Source organism: Aquarana catesbeiana, linkage group LG01 (genome assembly GCF_042186555.1).
Source record: "Aquarana catesbeiana isolate 2022-GZ linkage group LG01, ASM4218655v1, whole genome shotgun sequence".
Lineage (NCBI taxonomy): Eukaryota > Metazoa > Chordata > Amphibia > Anura > Ranidae > Aquarana > Aquarana catesbeiana.
The window spans coordinates 39,047,133-39,059,968 of record NC_133324.1 but is presented as its reverse complement, the minus strand read 5'-3'; the positions used below and the strand labels follow the sequence as shown (position 1 = coordinate 39,059,968).

Sequence of the window (12,836 nt, the reverse complement as noted above, 5' to 3'; positions counted from 1 at the left end):
AAAAGTAGGAATAATAAGGCATCTATCTTTTTTTATTTATCAAATTGCCAAGGATGGAGGCGCTGGGCGATAGTTGCCCTGCGTCCTCATTTAAAGTCCCATTTAGTTGTTCTAGTTTTTTAGAACTTCTCCTGTCTGATGACAGCCTGTCAGTCTACACCACCCACGTGTTGGCGTGGTTTAGATATATAGATGATGTCTTCATGGTATGGGACAGTACACCAGAAGACCTAGAGGGGTTTATATGTGCTATGAACAAAAATATGTTTAACTTATACTTTACCATGTCCTTCAGTAACCATATTACCATATTGGCAGATGGTTCATTACCCAGCGGTTTCTATCGCAAAGAGACCGCTGGTAATACCATTTTACATGTGACCAGCTCACATCCTGAGTCCTTGGTTCGATCCATTCTATATGGGCAGTATTTGAGGCTGGGACACAATTGTTCCACGGATACAGAATTCATTCAGGAATCAACCGGCTTAAGAACCCACGTGCCTTAAAAAGGCTTTCAAACGTGCACGCAGACAACTAAGACAAGATATCCTTTTTTCCAAACAAACATCAGACAATTTAAAACCAATTACTAGATTAATAACCACCTAAAACAAACAACACAAAGCCATTAAGAAAGTGCAAAAGCACTGCAAAGCTGCAAATTGATCCTAATCTAAAGTTGCACATATCTGCGACACCCACTATAACTTATAGACGAGCGCGGTCACTGAGAGACCACTTGGTCAAAAGCGAATACACAGGGACCTTTCAATCCGACATCTGTAAAAGACCTGGGACTTTTACATGTGGGGGTTGCATATGTTGTCGATACATGAACACACAATCAAAATTTATACTACCCAATGGCAAGATGTATAGACCTAAACACTATGCCAACTGCAAAACACCCAGCGTCATCTATCTATTAACTTGCGAATGTAAATGTTTTTACATTGGTAAAACTAAATTCAAATTTTACAAGAGAGCAACCTGACACAGCACCAGTATGAAATAGGCAAACCCGGACATTTCTTTGAGTCGACACTTTCGAGACCACCATACGGGCAAACTTCCCCACTTTCTATTCATCATTCTTGATCGGGTTCACCCGGACAACAGGGGTGGCGACTGGAACAACATCTTGCTCCAAAGGGAGGTCCTTTGGATTGCTGATCTAAATGCAACCTCTTCCCCAGGTCTTAACACTCAATTAAGCTTCCATCCCTTTCTAGATGGGTTTGCCTCAGGAGGCTGTGAAAAAGACGAATCTTAGATTTAGGGATTCATGTCTGCTTCTGTGATTATCTGTACAAACCATTACTTCCTGAAGATCCTTTGTAAACGCTGTTTCTTGAACTAAAGTCGGATTTGTTTTGCACCTATTTTTTCTGTTTTATGAAATTCAATTTTACAAATTATCTATATTGACATGCTAGATGATAGGATTACATTGTATGTATTTTTACACTGTAAGAAGCCAACCCATACCTGTATGTCTCTTATACCATCATTCCATCCTGGTTCCACCTAATGCATTTGACCATATATACATACGTGCCAACATATTTAAATTCACTGCATCTTTGACTGATTGCATCCTTCTAAATGTCTCATCAAATAATATCAACTCCTTGACTCTAGTGACATCTTTGCCACTGAGCCTCTCGTTCTGTCCCCCTTCGGGGGGGGCTCGTTTCATCCGCGCCCATTTTTTCCTTTCCCTCCATTTAGGTATGGGTTGGGGTGGTGGGCCGCTGCTATATGCTGCATGCCCTGTCGACCTAGGTCGACATGGGCAATGCGGCTGTTCTGCACTGGAGGGCTTGATCTGCATGATGCTCCCCCACTGCTGTCATGAGGTGTGTGGGGGGATGCCGTGCAGTTTTTATCCTGGGGGTTCCCTTATATGTGCTACCCCATGGCTCTTTCCTTTAGGTTCCATGGCTCATGTTTTGTCCGTTTCCTTCCTTTTTTATTTTTTTGCCTAGACTATATGTTTAGCTGCTGCCATGGAAATGATCAGCAATGCTTTTGCATTCTGATCCACCCACTAGAATGACTCATTCAGAAGCGCCCAATTGACTCCCCCTATTCCGAGTTGCTGTGCGATGACATCACCGTGCTATCATACGCGATGACGCCGCACACTGACATCCTCTGCTGACACCATATGATGGTTCAGCACTGTGCATGGGCTGGCAGCTTTTTAAGCCCACAGCTGGTGCACTCCCAAGTTCAAGACCCTCAGATCCAAGAACAGCTTAGCCATGTATGGTCACACACGTATCTTCAGCAAGCAAAAAGGTTTGTCTTCAGCCTACTCGGATTAGTTACTTTATCTCTGCCACTTTTTATATCTAATTTTCATCCATCTAAATCAGGGATATGCAATTAGCGGACCTCCAGCTGTTGCAGAACTACAAGTACCATGAGGCATAGCAAGACTCTGACAGCCACAAGCATGACACCCAAAGGCAGAGGCATGATGGGATTTGTATTTTGCAACAGCTGGAGGTCTAATAATTGCATATCCCTGATCTAAATGCTTCAATTGAACCGCTATGGCTGTATACACATATAATCCACCCTTACCTGAATGCTTTATCATTTTGCAGGGTTTACCTTTAGTGGAGCTGTGGTGGCCATTCTGTGGGGACCCTTGTGAGGGTTTTTCCGAGCAAGGACGGGGTTTGGTGGCTGTCATGGATAACCATCAGCAAAATCAGGGTTTTTAAATAAAATTATCATTTATTGCTTTGTAGAAAAACAAATACAATCCCAACAATTGGTACGTATGTTATCTATGCTCATGCATCATGATGTTGATTTTCCTTGAAAGATGCTTTGTTAAAACCACTCTTACCTTTTCTTTCAGAATATATTGTATTATCTCCTATAACACACCTCTGAGGAAGGGATTTTTTTCCTGAAACATGTCAAGCTATTTGGAGGAAAACTATATTCATTTCTGGATTATGTAAACAATGCAATATGATGCAAATGTATTTTTTGTTTTTGCACCCAAAGTGCTATATTGTCTATTGTCATGTTTTTATACATGTTCTTTTAAAAAAACTTTTCTAAATAAATGATATTTTATGATATACTAAACATACTTTGTTTGCCCTTAAAGTCCCGCTGTACTGGGGGGTACTTGTGTCCATTATTTAGGGTCCCTATACAATTCTTATTCATTCACTTCAACAGGCGTCCAATTAATTTTTGCAGCTCTCTTCCATGGTGAGTTTTTGAAGTTGTAATTTTTTTCCCACAATTCTTGGGAAAATTTAGAAATTATTATTTATTTTTTTTACACAAACTTGTCATGATAACAAGTTATTTCTCTCACACACACAACATATGCATACTTCCAATTATACCCCAAAATACATTCTACTACTCCTCCTGAGTATGGTGATACCACATGTGTGAGACTTTTTCACAGCCTGACCACGTAGAAAGGCCCAACATGCACGGAGCACCATCAGGCGTTCTAGGAGCATAAATTACACATCTATTTTCATTCCTACCTATTACACTTTTGAAGGTCCTGGAGCACCAGGACAGTGTAATTACCCACAAAATGATCCAATTTTGGAAATAAAACACCCCAACATTTATTTTATGAGGCATGGCCTGCACATAGGTACTCTGGAACTCTGATGGGCTGCAGGAGGGAGGGAGGGTTCCTGCTGGTGTCATTTCAGAATGCACCGGTAGGGAAGTGGTTAAAATCCATACCAGACCCAAAGTCCCCCACGCCGTTTTTTCCTCAATGTTTTTAATTTACATTATTTTTTGTACTATATATATTTTTTTAATTTAGCTCTTAGCGGGGAAGCAGTTATTTAGGTGAGTACCGGAATGGGCAATGTTCAGGCCAAACTTATGCTTGGCCCAAACCGTTCGCCTATCCCAAGTGGTGCCTCAACACTGTAACTCCTCACAGTTACTCTTGTTGGGTGCAGGAACGGGCCCTGCTGTTAACAATTAGAAAAAAAAAATGAAATGACATGACATGCCCCTGTCAAACAGGTGCAGAAAAATTGGGCCTTGGTTGTTGGTGGTGCCTGAACACTGTAACCCCTCACAGGTACTCTTGTTGGGCACAGGAACAGGTCCTTCTGTTAAATATTATTTCATAAATTGTAATTACGTGGCCCTGTTAAACAGGGGCATGAAAATTGGACCTAGGGTGTTGGTGGTGCAACAACACTGTAACACTGTAACCCCTCACAGTTACTCTTGTTGGGCACAGGAACAGGCCTTGCTATTAAAAATGTGGGCCAAAATTTATACTGCTACATATCTTTGGTAAATGTAACCCAAATTCGTGGATATTATTGATCAAACCTAATGTACTGACATCCTATCTTATTTCTTGAGGCCCTGAAATGTCAGGACAGTACAAATACCCCCCAAATGACCCCTTTTTTGCAAAGTAGACAGTACAATGTATTTAGTAAGAGGCAAGGATGCCTTTCACAAGGCGCAGGCGCACAAAACATGTTGTTATTGTGATGGGATTCCTCTCACCAGCTCGCCCCACAAGTGCCCACATATCAGTGACTATAGTAGGCCTGCAAAATAGTGGCAGCCAACGGAACACTGACACTTTTGACACTTTGTGGGAACCAATGACACTAATACAGTGATCAGTGCTAAAAATATGCACTGTCACTGTACTAATAACACTGGCTGGGAAGGGGTTAAACATCGAAGGCAATTGAACTGTTAAATGTGTCTAGCCAGTGTTTTTGTGCACTGTGTTAGGTGCATTTACTACAGGAAGTGATGGATTTTCATTCCCTTTGCAGGGAAAAAAAAAACATCACTTCCCCCTGTCAGAATGGAGCTCTGCCTTGTTTACATAGTTGTGTCCTGTGTGTCTTCCCAACGATTGGTGGGTGCCGGCAGACATCCATTGGCCAGCACCCGGTAATCGGCTTTTACTATGACTAATCACAGTAGAAGTGGTGTGCATGCTCCAACTAGTTGGAAGGTCAGAATCACCTATATATTTATATATAGATGATTCTGCACAGAACGGCCTCCCTGTAGCAGTAAATCTGCTATGGGGTGGCAATTATTAAGTGGTTAAAGCCTAATACACTTAGGAATTTGCACAAGCAGCATACTGTATCATTACTTCATTATTTGAATTTATTTCTTTTACTGTCACTGTTCAGCCTACAATATTCTACTCACCTCCTTCAATTTTTCAGTCACAGTTTGTCTAGCCGGGTGGTGCTGACATGGTAACCCACAGCTCAAATTTCAGTCTATTCCAGCTCTGGCTATCTTCTACTAAGAAGATATGTTTGGTTGGTGTCGCTCAGTGGAGCTATTATTCAGACATTGGTCAGAATGGGACCTGCGCTGTTACATATGATGAAAATTATACAATTTCCCTGTTATGAGATCACAAAGTCCACCAGAGAGATCTCTCAGAACCAATTCCCTTTGCAGCCTTGAGATGTGGTCAAATGCCAAAAGCTTAAAAAACATATATTTCATTCCCCATGTCCCCTCCCCCAACTTTTCCTTTGAGATAAATAACACAATCATTAGTCTATCCCCTCATGTCAGCACGCTAGGTGTGGTCCTGGACTCTGACCTCTCTTTTTTGACCCCCACATCCAATCACTGTCCAAACTTTGCTGCCTCAACCTTCCTAACATCTCCAGAATACACCCCTTCTTTCCAATGTCACCACCAAGATACTATTTCCCTTGTTATCCCTCACTTTGACGATAGCAACCTCCATGTCATTGGCCTACCTCTACACAGGTTATCCATCTATAGTTCTGCTACTAGACTCATCTACCTTACCAACAGCTCATTACCCACCAACCCTCTTTGCCAATCCCTCAAAGGCTTGCGCTCACCCAACAAATATATTTCAAACTAACTTTACCTGATTAAATCTGTTATTGTTAAAACTGTGATTAAACTTGTTGAAAATTTGTATAGCTTCAGCCATAGCTTCTACCGCAATAAAAACTCGTAATGATTCTCTAAAAATGATATATTTGTTAATTATTCGAACAAAGATTCTTACTTCACTGTTGGTATAATTAGAAACCTTTTGGAAATAAATATTTTTTCCATTTTGAGTTGATGTTATATTGTGAAATGTAACAATCAGATCATCCAACAGCAGTCCAATTTGTGAATGTCTTGACAATAAATTGATACCAAGAAGATTTTCATCTATATGAATTGGTGGATCAAAAATACTTAAAGACAAACTTGTTATAAAACCTATCAAAACAGTCATTATGTTCATTTCTTCAAAAGTCCAGCCTGGGGGAAGGATAAGCATACTGTTTCTATTGATATCACTGTATGCAGAAAGGTATTCCTGAACATTGTTTGTAAAGGAACCACAAAGTATTAAAACTTTACATCGTACTTTACTAAGTGTGTCTGTCCACTGATTTATTGTAGCAGAATTGTCAGTCATTCTTTTTTCAAAAGCCACACAAATCTCCTGAGAAGCCAAATGTTTTTTCAGAATTTGCGCTTCATTCTCTCCGGTATCATTGTCTGATAAAAGTATTCCAACCCAATTCCAGCCAAAATATTTCACTAGTTTGGCAATTGCTAAATAATGGACATAATCATTCTGAATGGTCCTGAAAACATGCGGGTAAAGGAGTCGGTCACTTAATGAGTAATCGGTGGCCCAATAGCTGATCTGAAAAGAGAGGGATTAACTATAAATTATAATGTGACTATATTTGCAGATTACATTCATATCCATTGGCCGCTAAAATGATCATTAGAGACTGAACTGTGCAAATATATAAAAATACAATTAATCTTTCAGATTAAATCAGCTAAATACCTTCCATGTGCATCAAAACAAAGATGTTCAAAGTCTTACAGAAACCGGAGTAGTCAAGCCTGGCCCCTGCCAGCATGCTGTAGAGAAGGATCTTTGCTCTTTGCATTGTTACAGAGGTCTACCTGAAGACGTGCAACGTGCCCCCTGTTGTGTCAGATATATAGCTCTCCAATCAACAGCAAGGGTCATTGGTATTATATGCTAAAGCTTGGACTTATCAGTGGGTATGTTGGACTTCATACAGAGAACATTGACCCTTCTCTGCACCAGGCTGGCAGGGGACAGGCTTTCCTAGGCAAAATTATGCATAACCAGAAAAACTATACAAATCAGGAGATGTGACATCAAACTGACTTTACTTGTGATCTGCTTGCTCTGGATCACTGATTCTGGAAGTTTACCAGCATTTTCAGGAAGAGCCAGGCAAAGGATAGTCTACATGCTTCTCTCAGTACATGTGCATGCATATGCACTTTATATGTATAACTTTAAGAGCTAAGAGCAAACCAGAAATGAATCAGAGAGCCCAGTAAACGCAGTACAAGCTCTAATACAGTGGTGGCTGGTGTTTTTTGGGGGGGCGGCAAAAACCCCCCCGGTTGGTCAGATGGGGGCAACCCCACTACTTCGGCACTTACCCCATTGGTTGCAGGTGGGTGGGATTCTACAGGTGGTGGGCAGCGGCTACGTTTCAGGCTCTTTTGGGTGGGTCGCAGGCTCCTAGGGGCGGGTTGCGGGCTCCTATGGGCGGTAGGCAGCGGCTCCTGTGCCCTCTCTGAATCACCATGGCTTCCACCGTGCGGCTCCTCCTTCCTAGGCGTACAATAGGATTGCCTGTCCTTTAGACCAATCGGAGACCGATTGTCTGGGAGGAGGATCAGTGTTACAACAGCGAATATTGATTTGCTGTTGTAACACACCTGGGTGGACTCGGAGCGCACTCTCTGCGACCTGAGCCTACCTCATATTGAAGCCTATTAGAGCCTCTGGCTCTAATCAGTGCTTCAAAAAAACAGCCCCTCCGCATTGGAATCCATGCGCCGGTATCCTGAAAGAGGCTGGATTCATGGATAGGGGAGGTGGCATTGAAAAGGGGGGGCTGACCCGCTATAATATCTCTGCATTCATTCAGCAAAGACATATCAAAGTAACCAACACACACAGACCTTCAAATAAGCTTCAAAGGATTTTTAAAAACAGGCAATTAGGACCTTTTAGCAGCAATCACCTTTTAGCAGTAAGAACAGGCCTGGAGCAAAGGGAACCTGGGTGGAGGGCCCACATGACTGGGGGTTGCTGTTAGTGGTTGCACAGGGTGTATCCTGGAAGAGGGGGTGGTTAAAAAGGTTTAGAATGGATTTGGTGCAATGAGAGAGATATGAGGTGTGGTTTACATAGGTAACATGGTCAGTGGGGGGTGGGGATTAGTCAGTTGAGGGCTTGGCCTGGCCCCTTCTTGGTCCACAGGGACCTTTTGGCATTGTCTCAGTATCAGTTTGTGAGTGTGTTCCAAAAATGATTGGAGGCGGGTGCTTTCTCTTTGAGGGACTATTCTTCGCATTCATTCAGGATTGGAGCGGCCACTGAGGTGGCGCATTGGGTGTCAGTGATCAGATACTTCAGCGTATTGGTCGTTGGGAATCTCACTGATTTTGGTTATATGTACGACCTCATCTCCTTTGAAGCGGGTGATAAAGGGGGGAGGATGTGGAGCCCTCAACTCAAGCGGTTGGGGGTCAAAGGGGGGTCTATGTCCTTTTTTGGTGTTGTTGTGTTGTGTTGATTGTGTGTGGCCTATCTGGTCTGGGGATGGTAGTGCAATGTGGGGCTTATGTGTGCTTGGTGTCTTGGGTCTTGTTGCCTATGATCTTTTTTGTGTTTCTGTTTTTCAGGCCCGGTGTGCCTGATGTGGATCCTGAGTCACTCCTATGTACACTGGGGGGCTAGGAGGGCTCTGGTTAGACTGGAAGTTAGGCAGGGTTTTTCCAGGGTGGAGGCCATGGTCCGCTGGATCGGTATACCTGGCATGCTGTGGTCCGGAGATACAGTGGTATGCTAGGATGGATAGGCCTCCTGATGTACTGCTTCTGCATGTTGGGGGCAATGACCTTAGTATCATGGCATCCAGGGACCTCATTAGAGACATAAATTGGGATTTCCTTTGGCTGCGTACGGCATTTCCAGATACTGTCTTACTGTGGTCAGACATCATTGGCAGAGCAGCTTGGAGGGGGGCGAGGTCGGTGGAAAAGATAAATAAGGCCAGTATCAAGGTCAACAAAGCAGTGGCAAAATTTGTGGTCCGCAATGGGGGGCTGGTGGTTCGTCATTGTGAGTTAGAAAGACTTTGGCTTGTATTTAAGGGGGGATGGGGTTCACTTTTCAGCTGTGGGCATAGATATGTGGGTTCCTGGGGCTCCAGGAAGGTCTCCAATGGGCCTTGCGGCTGTGATGGGCCGCCCACACGTAAGGTGTCGCGAGTGGGCGCCTGCGGCAGGGGTCTCTGTTTCGTGAAGGTCAGAATGGTGGAAGATATACAGTATATGGTGTGGAATGGGTTGGGCCTATCTCAGTATGGGTAACTTCCCTATATGGTAATCAGGGCCGCCATCAGGGGGGTACAGGCAGTACTCAAGTAAGGGGCCCGGCTGGCCGGGGCCCGCTCCAATTACAGCAGCACATGAAATGAATCACCTCCGACCTCCGCCGCTGCTAGCGAGAAAAAAAGCCTCCACCTCCTCCTTTCACTAACACACACACCCACCCCCCCTCCCTGCTGTAGATAGAGAAGTCGTGTAGAAAACCATTAGTTAGAGCAAGCCCAAGCCTCCATGCTCGAGTTACAGATATGCAGAGATCCCCACCCTATGGAGGACAGAGGACCAATCGTCAGCTGGCATTATCCAGGGTGATGGCGGAGACACACAGCCTGCAGTCCAGAGCCTGCAAAGACACGCATGAGGAGCCGGCTCGTAGATCTGCTTCAGCAGTAAGTCCAATTGTTGTGAAGCTGTGTTCCTGTCTCTTTGACACAGATTACAAGCACTGGCTCCAAACGCCTAAATTAGTGAGGTGATCATCCATGACATCATGTAGTGTGGAGTCCACAACAGTAAGATTCCCCAGCCCTAATTTGAGATGAAGATTCTCTGAGGCCAGGTATATGATCAGGATAATCAATGATCAGTTTTCCTGTGATTTCAGGCCCATGCCCATCCCATCAAACCTTCCTATCACAAGTCCAGCCATTGAAACAAAGTTTGGCGTTAAAGGGAACCCATTTACTGGTGCAATCTTTATAAGATTTATTTGTGTACACCCAGCACAATGGCTAATGGTGCAGCTGCTGCACACTATCATGGGTATAATATATTATGAAGATTGCACCAGTAAATGGGTTCCCTTTAAAGTAGAACTCTGGGGAAAAAAAAACGAGTTCCATGCAGTGAGGCTATGCCCGCGTTACATGGGTTGACTGCTTGTTTTGTCCAGGGGTGAACAGAGAGCCTATTCTCACACAATCCTTTGATCCTCCTGAAAACAGTGTACCCCCACGTCCAATGGTAGACTGTTCCTGCCATCCTCATGTCCAGAGCTGGTCTACAGGCATGACAGCATCAGGAACAGTCAACCGCACAAGACCGGTAGACTGCAGGGGGGCACGAGTGCTAGGGACTGGTCTTGCGCTGGGAGGATCGGGGGATAAGGCAAGTCCACTCTCCACTCTTATCACCCCTAGACAAAAATTATTAGTTATCCAAGCAGTGCAGGCACAGCCCCACTGGATGGGATAAAAACATTTTTGCCCAGAGTTCTGCTTTAACTCCAAACTTTCTGGTTCCATGGCTGGTCTTGTGGTAGGAAGGTCTGATGGGCCTGTGATCACAGACAAAATGATCATTGATTCTGATTCTGAGGGTTTTGTGATAGAACAAACATTCTGCTTTTTACTATTTCAGTATATTCCTAATAAAATCTACTGAAATACAAAGTCTACATAATGATTCTGAGCTTGTTGGATCACCCTCTTCTTCCACTTACATCATATCTGGACTCTGGAGACAAGTAAGAACAGGTAGACTGGGATACTAAATGTCACCAACTGAATGTGAACACATTTTGTACTCGGAGTCAATCTGTGATAGTGTAACAAGGAACAAAAAGCAACAAGAACATAGACCTGAGTTGTGCCCTGGTCAAATGGTCAGTATGCCTTAAAGGGGGCATACCCAAGTATGAATTGAAATAAAATAAAAATAGAAAAGAAAAAGGGAATGGGTGGGTGGGACACGAGATCCTACGACCACAAGCAAGGAGAAGAAGGAGGGCAGGCTTTATGCAGCCTGACTCCTCCTACAATAACAGGCTGACCTGCGGTCAGCCTTACACTTGTACTTGGAGTCAATCTGTGATAGTGTAACAAGGAACAAAAAGCAACAAGAACATAGACCTGAGTTGTGCCCTGGTCAAATGGTCAGTATGCCTTAAAGGGGGCAAAAATGACCAGTAGGATGAATATGATGCCAAATTATAGCCTACTGAAATTACGTATAAACTATCAAATAACAAACGCTTATGGTATCTCAAAAAAAAATGGCTCTGGGCCAAACCCAGAGAAACCAGACGACCTCCACCTACCCAACGGGCTGGGGTCCCTGGCACAAATACACCGAACCTGCTCCTATCACTTATGACCCAAACCGGGTATAAGCCTGCCCTGAGCACCTAGCTGGTACCCAACATGAAGGAGACCATGAGAATGTGATGGATACCACACGGAAAAATATTTGACCCATGGTGAGAAGTCCGCTGATCACAGCAGGAGGGCTACTCTTCAAGAACCCTGAGGATTGCTAATAGAATGCGCAGCAAATAAAGAAAGTCTGTCGGGGTCTCCAACAACATGAAAAGCTGAGCCCAACCAGAAACGCCCTGACAATGCCATGCCGATACGCGATAAAAGGGCCAAAAACCGAACCAAGTAGGAAGCCTACTGATCCTGACCTAGAGACTTGAGAAAATTCGGAATCCACTGACCCCCTGAGCCTGTAAAAGCTGCTGGAGCTGCCATGCTGACTTACCATAGTTCCATGCTTCCGCCAATCCTAGCCAAAAGTAACTAGGAAATGAAAGGTCGTGTGCATACCAGAGGGAAAAACCAGTCCCCTGGGTAACCTACTCTGCGTAAGTGACATGCCACTGGGACAGCAACATGAACTACGAAAAACATGAGCATGCTGAGAACCTGCGTCAGGAACGTAGCTGCATGAAAGAACGAAACACATGTATTATGCGAGCTACAAACCGTAAGCAGCCTAAGCACCGAAGCTGCAAGAAACCACAAACTACATGAAAAAACCCCGGTAGTACGAGAACGTGAATTGATGAACAGCATGAGAAACATGAGAACGAGAGTAATCTTGGGAAAACATGAGAAAACCTAGAAGAACGAGAGAAACATGAGTGAGATTATCATAGAAACAACAAATTGCAAATAACACGTAAATTGCATGAGACACGTAGACTGCATGAGAAACGTAAATTGCATGAGAAACGTAAATTGCATGAGAAACGTAAATTTGTATGAAATACATAAACAGCGTAAGAACAGATGAGGAGACTTGCCACCGAACAAGCCAATTAAAAACGATCACCTCAATCTGTCAACCCATAGACGTGATGGGTATTCAGCAGTGGTAGAACATGAACAACCCAGCTGTTTGACAGCAACCAAATAACATACATACAAGCAGCCCCAAGACATAACACCCCTGGTACCTGACAATGATGATGTGGGTGCAGGAATGGCAAGACAAATAGCGCAAGAATGTGAACCTAATGATGACACCCCCCTACTGTATGCAGTGAGTGAGCCCAAGCAACCTGCAGCGCCTGGACAGGAAATTAAAAACGAACACTCAGGGCTAAGATACCCACAGACAGAGGTGGGTAAAAGTAAAAGTGTAATGGAGAACGTGCACGT

At 43.8% G+C, this 12,836-nt stretch overlaps 1 protein-coding gene across 1 annotated transcript in view; it reads right to left on the bottom strand.

Moving 5' to 3' along the window:
- LOC141126425 (vomeronasal type-2 receptor 26-like) overlaps nt 1-12,836 on the bottom strand; it is a 163,989-nt gene that overhangs the window by 88,529 nt on the left and 62,624 nt on the right. Inside the window, exon 3 of the mRNA XM_073612673.1 lies at nt 5,921-6,703. Coding sequence (XP_073468774.1) covers nt 5,921-6,703 — 783 coding nt within the window. The remainder of the gene's footprint in view (nt 1-5,920; nt 6,704-12,836) is intronic.